Source organism: Phymastichus coffea, unplaced genomic scaffold (genome assembly GCF_024137745.1).
Source record: "Phymastichus coffea isolate CEN01 unplaced genomic scaffold, Cenicafe_Pcof_1.1 PCOF00058, whole genome shotgun sequence".
Taxonomy (NCBI): Eukaryota; Metazoa; Arthropoda; class Insecta; order Hymenoptera; family Eulophidae; genus Phymastichus; species Phymastichus coffea.
The window spans coordinates 59,475-80,028 of NW_026706869.1; the positions used below are offsets into that span (position 1 = coordinate 59,475).

General features: G+C 39.1%; 5 protein-coding genes across 5 annotated transcripts; 1 reads left to right on the forward strand and 4 right to left on the reverse strand.

The window, feature by feature from the left end:
* The first annotated feature begins 217 nt into the window (after positions 1-217).
* LOC131666389 (procathepsin L-like) lies at positions 218-3,190 on the forward strand. Its single transcript, XM_058939026.1, has 5 exons — positions 218-656; positions 872-1,048; positions 1,921-2,280; positions 2,727-2,887; positions 2,944-3,190. Exons 1-5 carry the CDS (start codon positions 534-536, stop codon positions 3,140-3,142), a joined length of 1,020 nt encoding a protein of 339 aa, XP_058795009.1. The 5' UTR covers positions 218-533; the 3' UTR covers positions 3,143-3,190.
* A 1,295-nt stretch (positions 3,191-4,485) lies between these two features.
* On the reverse strand, positions 4,486-5,852 carry LOC131666379 (uncharacterized). Its single transcript, XM_058939007.1, has 5 exons — positions 5,769-5,852; positions 5,489-5,703; positions 5,195-5,409; positions 4,846-5,117; positions 4,486-4,768 (listed from the first exon to the last, which is right to left on the reverse strand). Exons 1-5 carry the CDS (start codon positions 5,822-5,824, stop codon positions 4,510-4,512), a joined length of 1,017 nt encoding a protein of 338 aa, XP_058794990.1. The 5' UTR covers positions 5,825-5,852; the 3' UTR covers positions 4,486-4,509.
* Positions 5,853-7,728: 1,876 nt separating this feature from the next.
* LOC131666378 (ionotropic receptor 75a-like) lies at positions 7,729-9,756 on the reverse strand. Its single transcript, XM_058939005.1, has 7 exons — positions 9,722-9,756; positions 9,528-9,655; positions 9,278-9,439; positions 8,995-9,209; positions 8,704-8,918; positions 8,366-8,637; positions 7,729-8,296 (listed from the first exon to the last, which is right to left on the reverse strand). The coding sequence occupies exons 1-7, from the start codon at positions 9,731-9,733 to the stop codon at positions 7,993-7,995; spliced, it is 1,308 nt and encodes a 435-aa protein (XP_058794988.1). The 5' UTR covers positions 9,734-9,756; the 3' UTR covers positions 7,729-7,992.
* Positions 9,757-11,420: 1,664 nt separating this feature from the next.
* Positions 11,421-13,675, reverse strand: LOC131666420 (ionotropic receptor 75a-like). Its single transcript, XM_058939078.1, has 8 exons — positions 13,646-13,675; positions 13,246-13,560; positions 13,045-13,172; positions 12,761-12,922; positions 12,486-12,700; positions 12,206-12,420; positions 11,854-12,128; positions 11,421-11,780 (listed from the first exon to the last, which is right to left on the reverse strand). Exons 1-8 carry the CDS (start codon positions 13,673-13,675, stop codon positions 11,465-11,467), a joined length of 1,656 nt encoding a protein of 551 aa, XP_058795061.1. The 3' UTR covers positions 11,421-11,464.
* A 1,030-nt stretch (positions 13,676-14,705) lies between these two features.
* On the reverse strand, positions 14,706-15,801 carry LOC131666421 (ionotropic receptor 75a-like). Its single transcript, XM_058939079.1, has 4 exons — positions 15,699-15,801; positions 15,412-15,626; positions 15,039-15,310; positions 14,706-14,958 (listed from the first exon to the last, which is right to left on the reverse strand). The coding sequence occupies exons 1-4, from the start codon at positions 15,799-15,801 to the stop codon at positions 14,706-14,708; spliced, it is 843 nt and encodes a 280-aa protein (XP_058795062.1).
* Positions 15,802-20,554: the final 4,753 nt, after the last annotated feature.

Sequence of the window (20,554 nt, forward strand, 5' to 3'; positions counted from 1 at the left end):
CTCTCGAATGGCTTTGCAGTGGCGAAGGAACGGCGATAAAGATCGAAGCATCCGACGTAATATGTTACACAATCGTCTTATCGAAAGCAAAATAAAGTAAAAAGCTCGAAGCTCCACCGCACGCACAGCCCCAAGTCATAAAGTGAGAGAGAGAGAGAGAGAGAGAGAGAGAGAGAGAGAGAGAGGGCGAGGACGTTTGCTCTGTATAGTCTCTTAAATAATAAAAGAGCACATCCATTTAATCTCTCGCTCGAGGGCATTGCTGCCTTCACTGTTGCGCTCCCTTTACGAGCGCTACAAGTAGGCCAGCCGCGCCTACTATTACTTGCAAGTAGTTACGGAATTGATCCTGTCAGACGCGCAGCTGTTTATTGTTTTGGGCATTTCGCAAAGGCCCCGTCAGCGAAAACAAACTCGTCACTTTGTAAATTTGGCTCGTGCGCAATCGTCGCCGGGCGAGCGATGGACGAAGGATTCAACAGACTCGAGGCTGAGGTACGAGTGAGTATCCGGAAGACGCTGCACGCGACGATATGGATCTGCTTAATGTCCTGGGGCTGGTGATTTCGTTTCTCGCGCTGGGCAACGTCAAGGTCGAAAGCGCCCTACCCCCCGAGGTATCTAGAAGACTCGACGAGTACTGGTACACGTACAAGGTATTGTCATCAAATATTGCGGCGATATCGTTCGAATCACCCAAATCGCGACCTATTGGCAACGTCCATCTCGTTACTCGACTTAACTAATAACGGTGCGCAACGTCGCGAAACGATTAGCAAGCGGAGGCACTCGCACGGCGGACAAAGCCCTCGCGCAACTATAGCTACAGAGCGGATCCCGTTGTAAGGGCGTTCGTCGAAAATGATTGCAGGCGCGACACAACAAGACGTACACGGGCAGCGAGGAGCTGTCGCATCGGCAAGCCTGGGAGGACAACCTACTCAAGATTTACGAGCACAACATGATGGCCGCTGCGGGACATCATAACTACACCCTGCGTGACAACCACATTGCTGACCTCACTGCCAGCCAATACAAACGCGAAATGGTACCTATGTAGCTGATTTGATTTTGCAGCGTGGGAACCGCCGTCAGATTCAGTCTCGCGCGCCAAACTTTAATTAACGGAGTGCTCAGTGCGCGAAAAAAAGAAAACAAAAGAGCAGCGAGAAAAAAAAAACGTACAGAGCCGGCGAGGAAAACGTGACGGAATCTTCATTGCGAAAGTTTCGCCGGGATTTTCACGTGTATCGGAGGGCCGACTTTTCGCCGTGTGGCTCCGTGTGATTGGAACCGAGCGCCACACTATATCCTTAATCCCTCGCGCGCCGAGATGACGCCTCGGGCCAAGCCCGAGCTTCCCTCCTTTTCTTCGCGAGTTTGTCGAGTACTGCTTGCGACGTCTTCCTCTTCTTCGCTCTTTTTTCTCTCCTTCATTTTGCGCGCTGAGTCTCGGCTTCCTGTTATTCTAACGGAATATTGAGATTCCTTTTGGTACGATACAGACAAACATCCGGGAGACGTTGAACCGATTATGAGAACTGAATTTAGTGGTGAAAAGCTCGATTGCTTATATTGTTTATAATAATTACGGGCTGATTTCGCTTCGTTAGCACGCAGTCAATTCGTTAGCGCTATTCAATTTTTTTCGAAAGTTAATGCGAACATTGGTTGTCGCACGTCGATCGAGAGGCAATACGTTTACTTTTGGTCGATGACCAATGAAATTGAATATCTTTCGCGTTTGAAAGCTGTGGCCCTAGAGGGACCTCGGGTGAATAATCCGCGACAAGATAGCTATTCTTTGAGGCATATCTTTGATCGCACGTTCAAGCGCTCTAATTAGGATGCAATAATTTGAGGAAAATCCGTTCATCCGTGGTAGCATGAACTTGTATAAATAGTACAAACGTGGTATAGGTAAAACTGACTCCGAGTACGCGGCGAGAAGTGAGCAACGACGAGATGGTGGCAGCAGTGCTCACCGATCCTCACATGATACCCAACTCGCTGGATTGGCGAGAACGGGGCTTCGTGACGAAGCCCGAGAACCAGCGCGACTGCGGTAGCTGTTACGCGTACAGCATCGCCGGCGTGATTTCGGGGCAGATCTTCAAGAAAATCGGACGGGTGGTGACGGTGAGCGAGCAGCAGCTCGTCGACTGCAGCACTCTAACTGGCAATTTGGGATGCTCCGGTGGGTCGTTGAGGAACACGCTGAGGTATCTGGAGCGCTCGAAGGGCATCATGACGGGCGACAACTATCCGTACACCGCCCACGTAAGTTGGAGCCTTGATTTCCGTAAGCAGATGCGAGCGAGCTAAGGAGCGCAAGCGCCGAGCAGCGTCCGTCCGACGAGAGCCTTGATTTTCGCTTGGGATTCCTGGTCGCTTTCGTCATCTCGGTGGAGACGGAGGCGCGAGCACGAGGAAAGAAACGAGAGCCGGCGCTGTTTTGCAGAGTCGCGAGCGCGCCAACGATAGTCTTAACAATTAACGGTGCTATCTCGGCGCGCAAGTGTTGGCAATTCAATTATCGCGCGTAGATTTTCCACGGCAACGCTCGCGCGTACGAGGGCTAATCGATCGCTCGCGTCTGGCGCTCAAGGTGATTCGCGAGAATCGCGCTCGCGCTCGCGCTCCGCTCGGTCGGACGCTGATCGGCGCTGGCCGTCGGCCGATAGTCAAGCTTTCGTCGGGCTCACGGGAAACTTTGGCCCGGCTAGAAAGGCGTGTGCAAGTATCAGAAGCGGCTGAGCGCGGTGAGCATCTCGTCCTGGGCCATCCTGCCGGCGCGCGACGAGCGAACCCTCGAGGCAGCGATAGCGACCATCGGCCCGGTCGCCGTCTCCATCAACGCCAGTCCTCGAACCTTCCAGCTGTACAAGTGAGTGCGCCGCGCGCGATGCAAATGACCTTTACCCACGAGTGTACGCTCCGCAGTTCAGGCATCTACGACGACTTGTCGTGCACGTCGGATTTGGTCAATCATGCGATGCTGGCCGTCGGCTACACGCCCGATTATTGGATCCTGAAGAACTGGTGGGGCTCCAGCTGGGGCGAAGACGGCTACATGAAGCTGCGGAAGGCCAAGAATCGATGTGGCGTCGCCAACTTCGCCGCTTACGCGAGAATCGACTGATCTCTCGCTGTCTTTCTGTTGCCGTTGTAAATAAAACAAAGAGATACGTTGTGAAAGCACGCTGCGGAGGTGGCGTTTATTGCTCGCCCAGGAAACTCTCATCCCATCGACGGCTCCCGCGAGACTACCGTCGACGAGCACGTGCCGCGTCCGCGTTTCCCAGTTTCCCAGCCGCCGCTGCCCTGAGAGATTAATCGACCGCCCATGCCGCATCCAACTGTTAATCGCGCTGATTAATCGCGGCCCTCTTTTTTCTCCAAATTTTTCTTCTCCGGCATTCCAATTCGGAGACGTGCTCGGGGTGGATTCCTTTCGTTAAAGTTGAGCGTGCGCCGCGACTGGACCAAGGCTACGAGCCAGCAGAGTCGTAAGGGCTCTCGTCCCGGCATCGCCGTCCAAAACGAGGGAGAAAAGATTCAGCGTGAAAAATATCGAGAGGTGATCGCGAGCGGCCGCGAAGCAGGAGACCAAGAAAAGAGGAGTGCACAGTTTAGAGGCGATAAATTTTGCGGCGAGCCGATAAACTCCGCGCGGCATCGAGTAGCCGTGGCCGCCGCACGCAGAATAGCAGAATAACCGTTGTGTGTGCGGGAGGGCCGATAGATCAGAGAGAGAGAGAGAGAGAGAGAGAGAGCGCGTGCTCTCTAGAAATAGGAAAGCGGAAGCAACGAGGAAAAAAACACCGACGCCAGAGATAAGCCGGCGGCGAGAGAAAGAGGGAAAAAGAGGGCCAAATAAATAGCCATATAGAGGCCAGGCGTCATATCCGTTCTCCTCGGCAGCGGGATCCCCGGCACGTACGACCTGGCGATGCGCGAAACAGGATTTCAGAACCGGGCCAACATCCCGCGGGGGACATACATATCCGTGACGACGACGACGACGACGATCCTCGCGTAGCAGCCCTTTCCCCCGTATATATATAACGAAATTAAAAGGAAGAGCGATGCGTGCGCGCGCGCGCTCGCTCGATTTTTAGCGCACGTGCCGGCGTTTATTAGACTCCCGGCTGGATTAGCCGTTCGTGCCTCTCTCCCTCTTTGTTTTTGAACGCTCCGTGGAATCGAGTTTTTCACAGACCGATCTTTGCGGGTTTTATTTTGCGAATCGAACTATTGGTCGTTCGTTCCAGGCTTTTTTTTCGGAAACACTCGTCGAAAACGTCGAGAATATCGCGCGTTACGGATAACGTGCAGGTTCGCGTGACCGCGCTGTTTATCGTGTACATTTGCGTCGAGCGTTGTCGCAAGACTGTTTAGCGTCATCAATTATGGAAATTATGGGCCGATAAACTAGTCTATATTTGAACATCCAGTGCTTGTGTTGTATTTATCCGACGAATAAGAAAAATCTAGCGGATCAATTAGTTACACGTCGAAGCGCAAATTTGACGTCGTGCCGTTAGTAGACTGTACATCTCTAGCATTACGATTAGCAATGTAGATTTCCATGATACACGTCGCCAGAGCAATCAAATAACCAATCAGCAGGAGTAGAAGATGCGGCGAGAATTCGTACACGGTCACGCTCGAGGCGCTCAATACGTCTTTTCGACAGCGTGGCTTTCTGTACTGCCACCTGGATATTTGCCGCGCTCGCAAGCCCACCTCCGATATTTTGGTTAATCTAAAAAAACGTTGAAAGGGAAACGAACAAGCTGAGCATTTTCGTTTGTTGTGCAGCGTCGAGCGTTTCGCCCTTACCCAACTCTGACGATTTCCACGATGGTACTATTGAGAGCTACGGCAAAAGTCGACCGCGTGGGTCTTGCCAAGTGAACCTCCGTCAATTCGCATATCTCGCGATTGCTGTAAAATCGATCGACAATGGGATAGGCGACGTCCGGGTGCGTGTGGTAGGCGAATCCACCTTCTTTAACGAATCGCATTGCCGACTCTGGATCCATGAAACGTTGTTCTTCCGGCAACGGAAGCCATGTTTTCGCGTAGAACGTAGCGGTCTCCCACTCGGGTCTCTGTGTCGCATCAAACAATAACTTGTCAACGATTGGTGCTTCGCTGAGAAATTGGATTATCGGGTTATTACACCGACCTTCATGAAAAAATCAAAATAAACCATGTACTCGGATGAAAATCTCAACGGCAGCTTGGCAAGCTCGCTCAATGAGTCGTTGATTTTTTGGATTGGCTCGTTTAGTCGTGCCGACACCACGCCGGCTGAATAATACGTGTAGATAAGAAAAGCAAATGTTAATATGGAAAAGAAGGCGATACGGGTCGATATGTTGTTTATCCGTGCCGTAGTGCCTGAAATAATAGAACCAGTGAGTTTTTCTTTTGTTCTTTGCTTTGGTATTAAGGTAAAGAAATATCGCCAGCTTTGTACCCTGTTGACACAACGTCCCGACGACCAGTAGGAAACAACTGGACCATCTCATCAGTTCGAAATCGAGCCATTCGTAGCGCGCCATAAAGGCTAGCGTTACGACTGATAAGCTCATTAGAATGAGCATCAGAAGCCAAACGCTGTCCGCGAGTGGTCGAAACATTTCTTTGATTTTGATATTTTTCGGCTGTGGGTTCCGAAAAATAAAACAAGTTCTGCAAGTAACAAGCTTGCTCGTAAATATAATATAGTTAGCCTTGAAAATGCATTCAAATATTACCGGAATGGCCAGTCTTGATGAACGTATCTGACCAAGTATGTCCTCGCTATATTCATAGATATTGGAGTACCTGACAAATCGACTTCATCGCTGTCCAATGCTCGTACTATAGGACCTACTTTATCGCCAGCCTCCCACTCTGCGGATTGGTGACATTTTAAACTGAAAAGCAAATATGAGGCAAACAAGGCGAAAAATTCCTACGAAACATGTCGCACGACATTACCTAAAATTGAATAAATCCGAAAGGTGTTTTATTAAATTGAATCCGAATTTGGACAAACCTTCTCTTTGAGCATGGCTGTAATCGTCGAAATACTCTTCCAAAGACATTTCTGGAGGTCTGTAAATTGTCTGAAAGCAATTGTTGCCTCAAAGAAATGAGAAAAACAAGTGATTAATCAGGCCAACAACTGCATTACCTTGTAAAATGTGGCCTGCAAGCTGACGCCATGTAAATTTGACCGTCTTGAATATTTCGACTGAATTAATTCTATCGTCAAATTACCATCGCTCACCCAGTCGCCAAGGTACGTGATATTCAATGGTCCACCGCGGTCTTTGGCAAAATTGTATACGTCGTAAAGTTTATAGTAGTCGTCATCGTTTGGCGACATAGCAATTACAAAATCTGTTGATACTCCGAAGGCCCTATCGTCAATTACGTATGCAATGTCAGTCACGTTGTATCCCAAAATTAACCAACTGTGGAGCTCGTCGTAGATCCTGTAATTTGATGCCTTCAAGCCAATTTACATTTCTTTTAGAAATAGTCCATTTTGTCAATTAGCTTAGGCATCAATGAAAACATACATCGAGAAAGATGGGAACAAGTTCGCCTAACTCTAAACATCGCGTGTCCAAGAAAATTCCAATTTTATTAGAGTCCGTGTATGCTACGGGATATACATGTGTTTCATCGTCCACTTTTCTTAGTACAGTATTTATACCAACGCCGCTGAATTCTTTCATCAGTAATACATCATCTCAAACACAAGTTTTCATATATGTTTTATAAAACAATAATGATCAATATTATATCAATAACATCGTACTCGGATATGCGTTACCTTTTTCATCGTTGCAAGAATATCCGATAACGCTCGATAATTTTTTGTATTGAAAATATTCAATAATAAAATTGTTGACTTTGTTAGCATGCACGTTTGTGGTCGAGAAATAAATTATGACTAACATAACATTCATTTTTTCTAGAGCCCATAAAATCTAACTGAGAGTTAGTTATCAACTGGCCAATCATTAATAAAATATCCTACCTTTAAAAAGAACATTACGCCGAAAGTCTACGAGTGGACAACTGCGAAGGCCCTTGTTAACGTATAGCATAAAGAGCTATCCAGCGATTGACATACTAGTGTATCGTACAAAGAAAATTGCAATATTATGCTGCATGGCAATTGCTAAAGCTATTTATTCAGAAGCTATTTACAAAATCAATAATTCATACTCAGTAGTAAAAGGTATTGTGGGGGTACATTTCAGAAAATAAATATTATTATAACATAAAGATCCGCAAAGACGAGGTGTAAAAGATCCATAAGGAAAGAATATAAAGTAAAGTTTATCTTTGACTTTCTCAATTTAGTATAAATATTTGAAAAATTATATTTTTGAGTCAAGAAAAAGTCTATAAAACCGTCGCGATGGAAGCGAGAATTGGATTTTATTAATTTGTAATGAACTTACACTACCTTGCTTGGCAATTACAATTTTCAGAGTTTACATAAATAAGTGCGGTGCGAATTCATTAATAATAAAAAAAGCTTCACTGCGACAAACTGGTTTTACGTTCACCAGGGCATTCGAACATTCGTTGGCGTAGACTATGCGTAGACAATTTTCATAAAACTACATGTTTATATAATCTTCAATTTTTTCCATCGGATTAATAAAAACAAAATGGATAATTAAAATGTTCATTGTTACTGCTTACGTTGTATTTGAAAGAAAGCAACTTTTACGAGCTCGCATCTCTTGCGTTGGTATACAAATTTCCCGATGAAATTTTTCGTTTCTTATTATAAGTAGCCAATGCTCGAAGTGCAATTAGCTATAATACTCTGAAACTCATTAACCGATTATTACGATAAAATGTAAAGTAAATGTTGGTAAAATATTTTTTATATATATTTTTGACCGGCGTGGTAAGGCTTATTGATTTGGAAATCGATTTTACATAACGCAATAAAACAGAAAAAACGTATCATTGGTAAAGAGACTGTTCACTCCGAATCTGTGTTGGAATCTGTCCACACGAAAGCAGCTTCTTAACAAAGGTGCGAGACGTTGATCGAATATAGATGTATCCACTTGTGCTGATGAATATTTCAGCAGCGAGAGCAATGACGGATAGCGCCGCGCCGATTAGCAAAAGTATGATGTGCGGTGCGAATTCGTAAATCGTGACGCTCGTGGCGGTCAAAATTTCCCTTCGGCATAATGGTTTTCTGTACTGCCATCTATGTATTTGCCGAATGCGAAGACCCGTCTCAGCGATTCTCATCAAACTGCAATGTCAATAAAGAAACTGAGTTGCCCTACGTGCTTTTAACGTACGATGCGAGACTGCGATGTACCCGACTCTCGCCATGTCCACGAACGTGCTGTTAAGATGAACGCCGAACGCCGTGATAAGCGGCCCTCCTAAATGAACTTCAATGATTTCGCAAATTTCTCGATGCTCGAAAAATCTGTCGATATAAAGATAAGCAATTTCTACGTGCGTGTGATAAGCGAAGCCACCTTTGCGCACCAAACTCATCCCGACCTCTGGCACCAAATATTGCTTTGACTCGGGTATTTTTTTCCAATAATTCTCATAGAACGTCGTCGTATCCCAGTCTGCTTTCTGCGAGGATTGTATCGCGGATTTTCATTCTCTGGAAATGCAGGCGTGCTCGTAAGAAATAATTACCTTCAAAAAGAAGCCCAGATAGACCATGTCCTCGGTAGCCATTCTCAGGTTCAGCTTACCAAGCTGCACCAGAGAATCGTTGATCCTAGCAGTGGAATCATCCAGCCTGACGGACACGACGCTTGCCGAGTAATAGTTGTATATCAAAAGGCTAAATATCATGACGAAGAGAAAAGCTATGCGTATCGGAGACTTTGTCATTTTTAAATCGCTGCCTAGAAACGAGCGATCGGCCAATTTGAATGATTTCTTTCCAGGAAATTTAATGGTTTCCCTCCCTATGTGACTTACTTTGTTGAGATAGCGCACCCAGCACAATAAGAAGCGAATTCGAAAGAGTCGTGATACCAGGCTGCGTGCAATCGTGGCGCAAAGCCATCGATACGATAGCGACACTCACCAACATAGAAAAGCTCGTGAGATACCAAACTTCATTGGCGAGTGGACGGAGCACTTCGCCCACTTGGATGACCGCTGATTCAGGGTTTCGAAAGAAAAAACAGCTCCTGCAGCGAATCAAATTTGATGCTTTCGAGACTTGCCCTACACCGCCGTGCACTATGCGTTTTATTACCTGAAGGGCCAGTCTTGATGGACGTACTTTAGTACCTGTAGTCGACGAATGTTGAAGCTTATGGGAGTGCCCGTAATATCGATTTCACGGTTCGTCAGAGCCCGTTCGATCGGACCCACGACGTCCCCTTTGCTCCACAGAGGGGATTCTCGAGAGTGTAAGCTGGCCGAATTCAATGAAGTTATGCAAACGAAAGAAAGCATTGCGATGTTTGTGTGACGCGCGAGTGTCGCGCTGTCAGTTGACGAACCTGAAGTTGTAAATGTCGGACAAGTGGCTCAGAACGTGGTATGAAAATTTAGACTGACTATCTCGCGTCGCGTACTCGTAATCTTCGTAATACTGTTCCAGTGGCACGTCGGCAGCTTTGAATAGACTCTTGCGCGCGAAAAAGCAGCTGTGAATTCGTTATTCTTACTGGAAATTGTGCAATGACAGACTCACCTTGTAAAACATTGCTTTGAGAGTAATACGGTGAAAATTAGATCTCCTGCGGAATTTCGATTGTGTTAGAATGACGTTAAATCCAGTATCGATCTGCCAAGCTCCGTAATAAGTGACGTTCAGCGCACTCCCACGTTTCTTAAATATGTTGTATGCGTCGTAAAATTCATAACTCCTCGAATCACTGGATATGACAATTACGAAATCGGTCGACATTCCGAAAGCGTCATCATTAACAATACTCAAAACTTCCGTCAAATTGTCGCCTAATATAAGCCAGGATCGCAACTCGTCAAATATTCTATACTCGGTCGCCTGTATCGTCAAATACGCAATAGGTAATACATATTAATCTTTGTTTCTTCCAAAATACGATGTGCCCATGTAACATATATCGTACTTGGTTAAAAAGCGACGAAATTTCAGCTACACTGTAACACCGAGTGTCGATTAATATTCCTAATCTCCAGTAAGTAGCCTTTGCAAACAAATGTATAGGCGACTCGATGTTCAGTTTATAAGTCGTGGCGGCAATATTTATCTTATTCAGATTTCTTATCAGTACGAGATCTTCTGTAAAATATGTTACAATACAGTTAGTTAGAAAATTAAAAAGACAATGACAAGCCAAAGTATTACCTGAAAGTTTATAACAAGTAAATCCAATCGTACTTGCGACATTTTTATGAATAAAATAATCAATAATGACGTCCTGCTCACGTGTACTACACTCGCATATGGGGAAAATGATCATAATTAGCATCAACTTGGTATGCATTTCAAAGTAGAAAACATAACAGTCGTCGATGTTGCCGTTTGGAATAACTGGAAAACATTTTTCTATGCATCTCGTTAAGTGTACAAACGATTAGTTTGACAAAACAGAAACAGTCATGATTTATGTCTATGAACAATAGTATCATGAGTATCGCGTGACTTGTATTCTTATTTGATTATTCTCGCGCAAATATCGATGGACATGCTAAATATGTGACTTACAAATTGTTCCGTGTAGAGCTCTACGTTTAGTGCACTTCCTATTATGCAGTAAGTGTAGTATATAAAAACGTTATGAGGTACGTCGCTCCTTGAGGTTCCTTTAATAGCGTATTTAGCGTATTTTCTATTTATTTCAATAGTTGCGTTGACATTTCGAAAAATTCCATTTTCTCTACTAACAATTTTCTAAGACAATTTTTATACACAAATCGACATTGTGATAGATATTAAGATTTTCAGTTTGATGCTTACAGTCCTCTATAAAGTTTATTTATAAAACATTCATTCCGTAATTCATATTCGAAAATAAATGAATTATACATTTATACTACAATTGTAATGCTACTAAAATAATCAAGTAATAATTGTTTTATTCAATAGAATAATCTAATACAATTGAGTGATTTGATTATATCGATTGCAATCGAAAATATCGGTCGAGCTCAACTAGTAGATTACGTGTACGCAGGTTGGGAATGAATTGGTAAGTCCGTAGCACGTTAGAAATAATAACTGAGGCGAAAGCGAGTTTGTTAAACACGTCCTTTGGACTTGCCGATTTCCCGGGCGTGGTGCGTACTTTATATTCTTTTTATTTTTCCAGCCTGGATACGTAATCTACTAATCCAATCCTTGTCGCGTACGTAAAGTCTTCTTATGAACCTCACTGTTGGTCCTCGCCTTCCGCTTGACCTTTCCGTTCCTTCCTAGTTTCTAAGAAATGTTATATTAATAAATTGGACATCACAAGGCAAAAGAAACCTTACGTGGATTATCACGTTCATAAAAAGAGTCTGCAATCTCAGATTGCTTATGTGACATAAAATGTATAATAGCTCTTGATCGAACAAAAAATTCGTAGCGTTTAATGATATAAATCTCAAAAGTAAACACAGCCATTGCAAAAATTGCGCCAATCGCTAAAAGAATTAGATGAGGTGCAAATTCGTAAATCGTAACGCTCTCAACACTGAGAATATTCCTACGACATTGTGGCTTTCTATACTGCCATCTATACACCTGTCGAAAACGAAGTCCTGTCTCGGCAATTCTTATCATCCTAAGCAACGATATCAAATATTAATTTTTCTCAGACAAGTTGTTCTTTAAGAAAATTTGTTACAAGTGTTTACCCGACTCTTCCGATATCAATCACGGTACTGTTGAAATTGAAAGCAAAGGAAGTAAAGAATGGACCGCCCAAATCAACTTCAACCAACTCGCAAATTTCCCGATGGTCAAATAACTTTTCGATGAGAAGATATGCTATTTCTGGATGTGTGTGATATGCGAAACCACCTTTTTTCACTAATCGTATTCCGATTTCAGGCTCGAGGTACCACTCGCGATCTGGTACAGTCGGTTTCCAGTAATTCTCATAAAACACTGTCGCTTCCCAGTCAGGTTTCTACAAAATATCACATTTTTCAGTGCACAATGACGCTATTATTAGGACCTGAAAAACACAATAGGTATTGCAGTTACTTTCAAAAAAAATTCAAAATAAACCATATCCTCAGAAGCCATTTTCATTTTAAGTTTGCCAAACTGTATTAGAGAGTTGTTAATTTTGTAGATAGGTTCGTCCAACCGAGCTGATACAACACTTGCCGAATAATAATTGAACATTAAAAGACTGAATATCATGATGAAGAAGAAGGCTATTCGCGTGGAAATCCGTACCATTTTGAAATCAGTACCTACATATATATTTTAACGATTAGTGTTGCGCTTATGCAAACTCTAAGTGATAGTTAAGGCTTACATTGTTGACATAGCGAACCAAGCACGATAAGAAATGAGTTTGAAATCAGCCACGTATCAGATTCAGCAAAGTCGTGACGCATCGCTATTAACAAAATCGCCACGCTAAAAGGCATAAATGTGCCCATAAGGTACCAAACTTCATCCGCCAGAGGTCGCAATATTTCTCCTACTTTGATATTGGTTGGTTGAGGATTTCGGAAAACGAAACACGTTCTGCAATAAACCGAATTCGAGAAATTCAAAGTACTCGCTTGAATGAATAAGGCTTTTTACCTGAAAGGCCAGTCCTGATGAACAAATTTCATGAATTTCATGCGTGCGTGAGATATGCCAATGGGCGTACCGGAAACATCAACGGTTCGGTTGGCGAGAGCTCGAGCAATGGGACCCAGTCGGTCCCCTTTTTCCCACGTCGGAGACTCTCGCGGGCTTAGGCTATGCAACATTTGTTTGAGTTATTAAATCGCTAGCCGCTCGTGTATATTTGGCCAATTAATACTATTGGTAAGTAACCTATTGAACTAATATACTATACTATACTATACTATTGAACTAACCTGAAATTATAGATGTCTGATAGATGGCTCAGAACGTGAAATGAAAATTTAGACTGCCCATCCCTAGTTCTGTGCTCAAAATCTTCGTAATACTCCTCCAATGGCATATCGGCAGCTTTGAATTTACTCTTCAGTGCAAATAAAGCTTAAAAGCTAAATGTCAAGCCACAATTATCGTATGGTTTAAACTTGTACTTTTACCTTATAAAACATCGCTTTTATAACCAAACGATGAAGGTTTGATCTTCTGCGAAACTTGGATTGCGTCAGAATGACATTTAATCCGGTATTTGTTTGCCAGTCCCCATAGTAAGTTACGTTCAGCGAACCTCCTCGCTCTTTGAATATATTATACACGTCGTAGAACTCGTATCTTTTTATATTACTGGATACGCCAATTACGAAGTCGGTTGATATTCCAAAAGCTTTGTCATTGACAGTACTTAAAATTTCCGTTAAATTATCACCCAATATTAGCCAAGATCGAAGCTCATCAAATATTCTATAATCAGTGGCCTATATTTTTTTTCAAAATATTAAAATCTACCTTGCACTTTTCAAAGCACGCTTATATATTTTAGTAAAGATTAATGAATAATACTTCATCGAGGACCAATTTCATTTCAATCATGGTGTAACACCGAGCGTCGATCAGTATACCAAGCTTATAGTAAAAGGCTTTCGCAAGAAGGTTTATACTGGCTTTCATATTCAGATTATGGACAGCCGCAGACATGTTATTTTTGTTGAAACCTCTCATCAACATGATATTGTCTGTGAAATTGAAAAAAAAGAACGGTAATTCTGGTGTCCATATAGAGACAATATTTTAAAAATTTTAAAATATTTTCAATATTTTAATATGCAACTTGGCATTACCTGGAATATCGTAGCAAGTGATACCAATGACGCTTGTAACTTTCTTATGGACAAAGTAATCAACAATAATATCATTATAACTTCTGGCATGAATATATGTTAATAGATAAGATACTAAAATGAATTGTAGAGGCATGCTACACTAAAATATGTGAAATTTCAATCCGATACAATATAAAATATCCAGAATACATAGTTATATACATCCCGTATTCGTAAAAAATGGTAGTTTTCCCAGGTAGCTTTTGAAATACGATTGATTGCATGACTGATATTCCAATTATTCGTCATTCCTGCGCAAATGTATATTTACGCAAAATAGGTTGACATGAAAATAGTTCTTTGTCTCAAACGTCGATACGAACTATGTAATTTATTAGAATTATATTGTACGAATTCCGTTGATACAGTTTAACGAAGTAGCATCGCGTTTCTATAACGTGTAATGAATACTGTAGATGATTATTAACAAATGCATTAGTTATGCCCGGACAGTTAACTTTTTAGTGGCTTTTATTCATAATGTAGCTTTAATGCATTTGTAATGACTTATTCGGTTTTATAATTTCATAATTACATTTCAAAGTCTTATACTATCATTATAAAGTAATAAATATAGATACGTAAAATAGAAAATAAATAATGATCGTATAAAAAATGAATCTATCATAAAAATAAGTAAATCGATTTCACTTCAATCAAAAATTGTATTTATATATTTCAATGTTATTAGTCCAAACAATTCAATTGCATAACATTTTTCTACCAACGAAGAGCTTCTTTCATAAGATTGTTCTCCTTTTCTTTAAATACATTTTCTGCCATAATTTAATTTTTCCCCGATTTCCATGAGTTTCAAAAATACACATAAACATAGCTAATAAAAGTCCAAATAATAATAGTATCAAATGTGGTGCAAATTCATAGATGTCTACGCTAGAGGCACTCAAGATATCACGTCGGCATCGTGGTTTTCTATATTGCCATTTTATAAGCTGTCGACGGCGGAGTCCTACTTCTGATATTTTGGTTAGTCTGTTCGTAATAACAAAATAATTAACTTTTATTGATATAGACAATCACGAATAATTATAAGTGGACAAAAAATGATTTACCCAACTCGTACTAACTCTGCATAGGTACAATTATTATTCACGCCAAACATTGTATTCTGTGGCCTACTGAGATGCACTTCCATCAATTCACATATCTCGCGATTAATATAAGACTTCTCAATAAGCGTGTAAGCCACATCAGGATGAATATGATAAGCGAAACCACCTTTCTGAACTAATGCCATGCCGTTTTCGGGCTCCATGAATCTTTCTGATTTTGGCAACTTTAACCAATAATTGTGGTAAAACTCTCGAATTTCCCATATTGGCGACTAGAACAACAGTTTTATTGGTGAGGCATTTATATCTAGCTGTTAAATTTTTTCGTCGAAAAGTTACTTTTTACAATATTCACGTCAGAGGATCTACCTACTTTGAGAAAATATTCTAAGTAAACCATCCTCTCTGATGCCATCTTCATCGGTATCTTTACCATTTGAAGTAATGAGTCATTAATTTTGTAAACAGGTTCATCAAGGCGTGCTGATACGACGCATGCTGAATAATAATTATAAATGAGTAAACAAAATAATAATGTGAAAAAATAAATTATTCGAGTAGAAAGATATTTCATCTTGACACATGTATCTGAAAATATACTGTATTTATAAAGAAGCCCATATCAATACTTTTATACGAATTTTATATAATTTTTCTCACATTGTTGACACAAGGCACCAATGACCATTGTAAATGAATCCATTACATTTATAATATCAGCATTTCCATGATCATGATACAAAGCAAAACTGAGGGATGTCATACTTAACAAAAGTATGAAACATATCAAATACCAAACTCTTTTTTGGAAAGGCCGTAATACTTCTCTAACTTTGATAGTTCGAGGTTGAGGATTTCGAAACATAAAACATGTTCTAAAATTTATATAGTCTGTTACTTTTTATGTTAAATAATTATTCAGTTGAATGAAAACCTAAATGGCCAATCTTCGTGAAGAAATCTTATCTGTAATGCTCTTTTACTGTTAACGCTCAAAGGTGTACCGGTCAAGTCGATTTCAAAATTCATCATAGCCCGTGTTAATGGTCCCAAAACATCGCCAGGTATCCATTTTTTGGTTTCTGAGCATTCAATTCTGAAATTATATTTTGACAGATATTTGAAAAATTGAGACTATTGAGATAAGAACTGTCTACAAAAAATAAAGAATAATAGTTTACGAAAAATTATAAATATCTCCTAAATGACTTAAAATGATATATCCGAATTTCGAGCGACCGTCTCTTGTTCCCTCGCTGCTGTCCAAGTAATATTTTTCTAATGACATATCCGGTGGCCGATAAGCACTCTGTAATTGTAAATAAAATCAAATAGAATGTGTATCTGAATAGGAGAGGTCAACTCGTTGAATTTTAAGTCACATACAAATTCGACACGGAAAACGGAAGACTTATATTAACCTCAAAAAACATAGCTTTCAGAGTCAATCCATTCAAATTAGCTCGTGAGCTCGATTTCAATTGCAAACTTTTGATAGTAAGACCGTTTTTATTGTCCCAATTTCCATAATCCGTGACATTTAAAATACCACCACGATTTTTAAATGGATTATATACGTCATGTAGCTTGTAATTATTTGGCCCATCAGAGACTGCAATGACAAAGTCTGTAGATATGCCAAAAGCCGCATCATTAACCATGCTTAATACTTTTCCAAGTTTGTGACCCAGTAGAAACCAATAATGTAATTCGTCAAAGATTCTAGTATCTGAAGCCTAATTATTAAATTTAAAAAATATCGCTTGATAATATAAAAATATGTAAATATGTGCTCTTAAACATAAAATTTACATTATTTAAGATTGCAACGACATTTTTGATTGTATAACAACGAGTGTCCAAAAAAATGCCGATTTTCGTATAAATGTTATTAGTAAGAGTACTAGTATCCACTCTATCATTAAGTTTGTGTAAGACCGTAGAAGAACCTCTTTCACTGAAACGTTTCAATAGTAAAAGGTCATCTGCAGAAAAAATAAATATTTATCAATTGATATAATCTATTTTTTAAATTTGAAAATTTGCCTAATAATAAATTTATATTCAAATTAATTGACAATATTAGTTACTTTGAATGATACTCTATAAAATAATAATTCAATATTTACCTTTCAAAGAATTACACGAAAATCCAACAATACTTGAAACTTGCCTACGAACGAAGTAATCAACAATAATGTCTTTATCTCTTTTTGCATACAGATGAGATAAGAGATAAATTAATAAGAGATAAATTATTATAATGTATCGCATAAACATGTTGTATAAAAATAAATTGAAATACAAAAATCTAGAAGATACATAGAAGCTGAAGGTTAGACATTGGATGAAAATATAGTAATTGAGCCATCAAAAAGGCAATGCATGAATAAATCCTCTTTTCACCAAACGCTAATGGAACTAAATAATTCATCAATTAGAATGAAAGCGTTTGACGGTCTGATCGATTCAATTAGAAACTAAATATATAAGTATTAACAACCAGACAGGAAAAAATATGTCACGTCAATGTGACGATTCCTCAAACGGCAATATGAATACAATTTTATTATTATACTTACATTATAGATCTATAATTTATGTATCACTTGGAAATTTTCAAATTTATACATTATATTATGGTAACTATATTGTCATATTTGAAAGCGTGTGCGTGGCCAAACGTTAGTTTTTTTCCAGCTACCATTAATTTCAAGGACATATATACAAGATGCTAAGAAGATGCCAATTAGTAATAGTATTAAGTGTGGTGCAAATTCATAAATATCGACGCTAGAAGCACTTAAAATATTGTGATGACAGCGTGGTTTTCTATACTGCCATTTTAAAATCTGACGATGACGAAGTCCTACTTCTGATATTTTAGTTAACCTTTTTTTATGAGAGAAAATAAAGACAATTAATATATAACTGAATTACATTTTCTATACCAAAATAAAATTCTGACAATTAAATGAATATGGTACCCTACTCTCACCAACTCCGCATATGTACAGTTATTATTTACGCCAAACATGGTTATCTGAGGCCTACTGAGATGCACCTCCATTAGCTCGCAAATCTCACGATTACTGTAAGTTTTCTCGATAAGTGTGTAAGCCACATCAGGGTGTACGTGATAAGCAAAATTTCCTTCCTGAACTAATGACAAACCAACTTCTGGTTCCAGAAATCGTTTTGACTCTGGTAATTTCAACCAATAGTTTTTGTAAAAAACTTGTGTTTCCCAAAATGATGCCTACAAAAATTACGTACGAAGAGTTACTATACTCTTTATACGATTAAAAATGTCAATTACTTTAAAAAAATATTCCAAGTAAACCATTCTTTCTGATGCCATCTTCATGCGCATTTTTGCCATTTCAACTAAGGAATCGTTGATCTTGTAAATGGGTTCATCAAGACGAGCTGAAACAACACATGCTGAATAATAGTTGTACATCAGTAAGCCAAACAACAAAATGAAGAAGAAAGCTGTTCTGGTTGAAACACGTTCCATTTTTACACTAGCACCTATAGTTGTTTGAGAATATGATAAAAAATTTTATGATAATACACTGTATCATGAACAATTTATAGTTTTGTAATTTCATACTTTGTTGACACAGTGCGCCGATGATCATCATGAACGAATTGGCTAAATTCGTAATATCACCTTCTTGATTATCGTATTGTAGAGCAACAGTGAGTATCGCCATGCTTAATACTATTACAAAACACATCAAATACCAAACACTATTTCGAAATGGTCTTAATATTTCTCCAACTTTGATGTTCTGTGGTTGGGGATTTCGAAAAAAAAAACATGTTCTGTAATACAGTTTAATATAAAATTACTTAACTCATATACATAAATTTTATATATTTTTCAAATACCTAAATGGCCAATCTTGGTGGAGAAATTTCATCAGTTCGGTTCTTTTGGTATTAATGTTTAGAGGAGTTCCAGTTAAATCGACTTCGAAATTCATCATAGCTCTTGTCAGGGGTCCTAATGCGTCGCCTGGAATCCAGTTTTTCGTCTCTGAACAAGCAATTCTAAAGTAATTTTTACAAAATGTATTGTTTTATTCCACTTGAAACTTATTATTTTTAAAAATCATACTACTTATTGCTAAAGGCAAGAAGAAGTATTATTTATAAACCACAAATGACACATTAAGCTTACGAAAAATTATACATTTCAGACAGATGTCTTAAGATATTGTAACCAAATTTAGAACGGCCATCTCTGGTTCCATTTTGATTATCTAGATAATAATTTTCTAATAGCATTCCTTTAGGTCTATAGGCACTCTGTAGTAATAATAAATATAGGTTGTTAAATGATGGTGTCATTTGTCTATTGCAAATTAAAATATCTTTCAATGGTGTCTCATAAACCTTAGTCATTCAATTGTTAGATTTTAAACGAAAAACAACGAGTAAAGGGTATAATCTTCGTACTCACCTGGAAAAACATCGCTTTCAATATCAGTCCATTAAGATTAGATCTTTCGATAGATTTTATTCGGTAAACTTTCATAACTAACCCGTTTTCTACATCCCAATCACCATAATGAGTAATATTTATGGTACTTCCACGACTTTTAAATGTATTATAAACATCATAAAGTTTATAATTAGAATATCCTTCAGTTACTGCAATTACAAAATCTGTAGATATTCCAAAGGCTTCATCATTAATAATATTTACAACATCCTCAAAATTATGACCCAGTATAAGCCAGAAATGTAACTCATCAAACATCCGACTATTGGTTGCCTAATCATAAAAGTTATATAATTTTTATCCATCAAAAATAACAAAGCATACTTTATACACAAGTTCTTACATCGATTAAAACGGTTGCGATGTTTTCTAGTTCATTGCAACGTGAGTCCAAAAAAATACCAATTTTTCGAAATGCAGTATGCGCCACTTTAGCGATTTCGAGTTCATTGTTACTATTATACAATGTAGCGGGTAACCCATTTTTACTAAACATTTTCATTAATAAAAAGTCATCTACGAAATGAGAATGTTTAAGCCAATGTTTAATATTTAAATTTTTTGTTAATAAATATTTTTCTATAAAAAAAATGTAAAATGAGAAATGAAATCTTTCAACTACCTTCCAGATTATTACAAGAGTATCCGAGAACACTTGAAACTTTTTTGTAATTAAAATAATCAATAATGACATCATTATCTATATTTGCAGAAATTTGTTTTATTAAGAGATTTAAAAGTATAATGCGAAAATACATGTTTTTACAGAAATACATAAGACTATAGGTTCGTCTGCAGTCATACGAACAGTAATTATTAGTTACAAACATAATTAAACTAAACAACAATCGGTAACGAGTATATACTTGATTGGTGAAGCTATTTACCATTAATAAAGGATCGAGTAGTTTATCAAAATAACAATAAATCGCTCTAGTTGATTCCGGAATATTTAATTTCACTATTGTGAAATTGTTTTTACATACAAATTCATAAATTGTTT

Excerpts from the sequence above, each read along its gene's own strand:
- LOC131666389 (XM_058939026.1), top strand. The coding sequence starts at position 534 with ATGGATCTGCTTAATGTCCTGGGGCTGGTGATTTCGTTTCTCGCGCTG. Across the intron at positions 657-871 it reads AGTACTGGTACACGTACAAG|GCGCGACACAACAAGACGTA; the intron begins GTATTGTCATCA and ends AAATGATTGCAG. Across the intron at positions 2,281-2,726 it reads ACTATCCGTACACCGCCCAC|AAAGGCGTGTGCAAGTATCA; the intron begins GTAAGTTGGAGC and ends TGGCCCGGCTAG.
- LOC131666379 (XM_058939007.1), bottom strand. The coding sequence starts at position 5,824 with ATGAATATAGCGAGGACATACTTGGTCAGATACGTTCATCAAGACTGG. Across the intron at positions 5,410-5,488 it reads CGGGACGTTGTGTCAACAGG|GCACTACGGCACGGATAAAC; the intron begins GTACAAAGCTGG and ends CTATTATTTCAG. Across the intron at positions 4,769-4,845 it reads GTGGAAATCGTCAGAGTTGG|ATTAACCAAAATATCGGAGG; the intron begins GTAAGGGCGAAA and ends ACGTTTTTTTAG.
- LOC131666378 (XM_058939005.1), bottom strand. Across the intron at positions 9,440-9,527 it reads TCCGACATTTACAACTTCAG|CTTACACTCTCGAGAATCCC; the intron begins GTTCGTCAACTG and ends GAATTCGGCCAG. Across the intron at positions 9,210-9,277 it reads CATCAAGACTGGCCCTTCAG|GAGCTGTTTTTTCTTTCGAA; the intron begins GTAATAAAACGC and ends GATTCGCTGCAG.
- LOC131666420 (XM_058939078.1), bottom strand. The coding sequence starts at position 13,675 with ATGATTGAAATGAAATTGGTCCTCGATGAA. Across the intron at positions 12,701-12,760 it reads CATCAGGACTGGCCTTTCAG|AACGTGTTTCGTTTTCCGAA; the intron begins GTAAAAAGCCTT and ends GGTTTATTGCAG. Across the intron at positions 12,129-12,205 it reads ATTTTGAATTTTTTTTGAAA|AAACCTGACTGGGAAGCGAC; the intron begins GTAACTGCAATA and ends GATATTTTGTAG.
- LOC131666421 (XM_058939079.1), bottom strand. The coding sequence starts at position 15,801 with ATGACATCCCTCAGTTTTGCTTTGTATCATGATCATGGAAATGCTGAT. Across the intron at positions 15,627-15,698 it reads TGGTGCCTTGTGTCAACAAT|ATACATGTGTCAAGATGAAA; the intron begins GTGAGAAAAATT and ends GTATATTTTCAG. Across the intron at positions 15,311-15,411 it reads ACTTAGAATATTTTCTCAAA|TCGCCAATATGGGAAATTCG; the intron begins GTAGGTAGATCC and ends CTGTTGTTCTAG.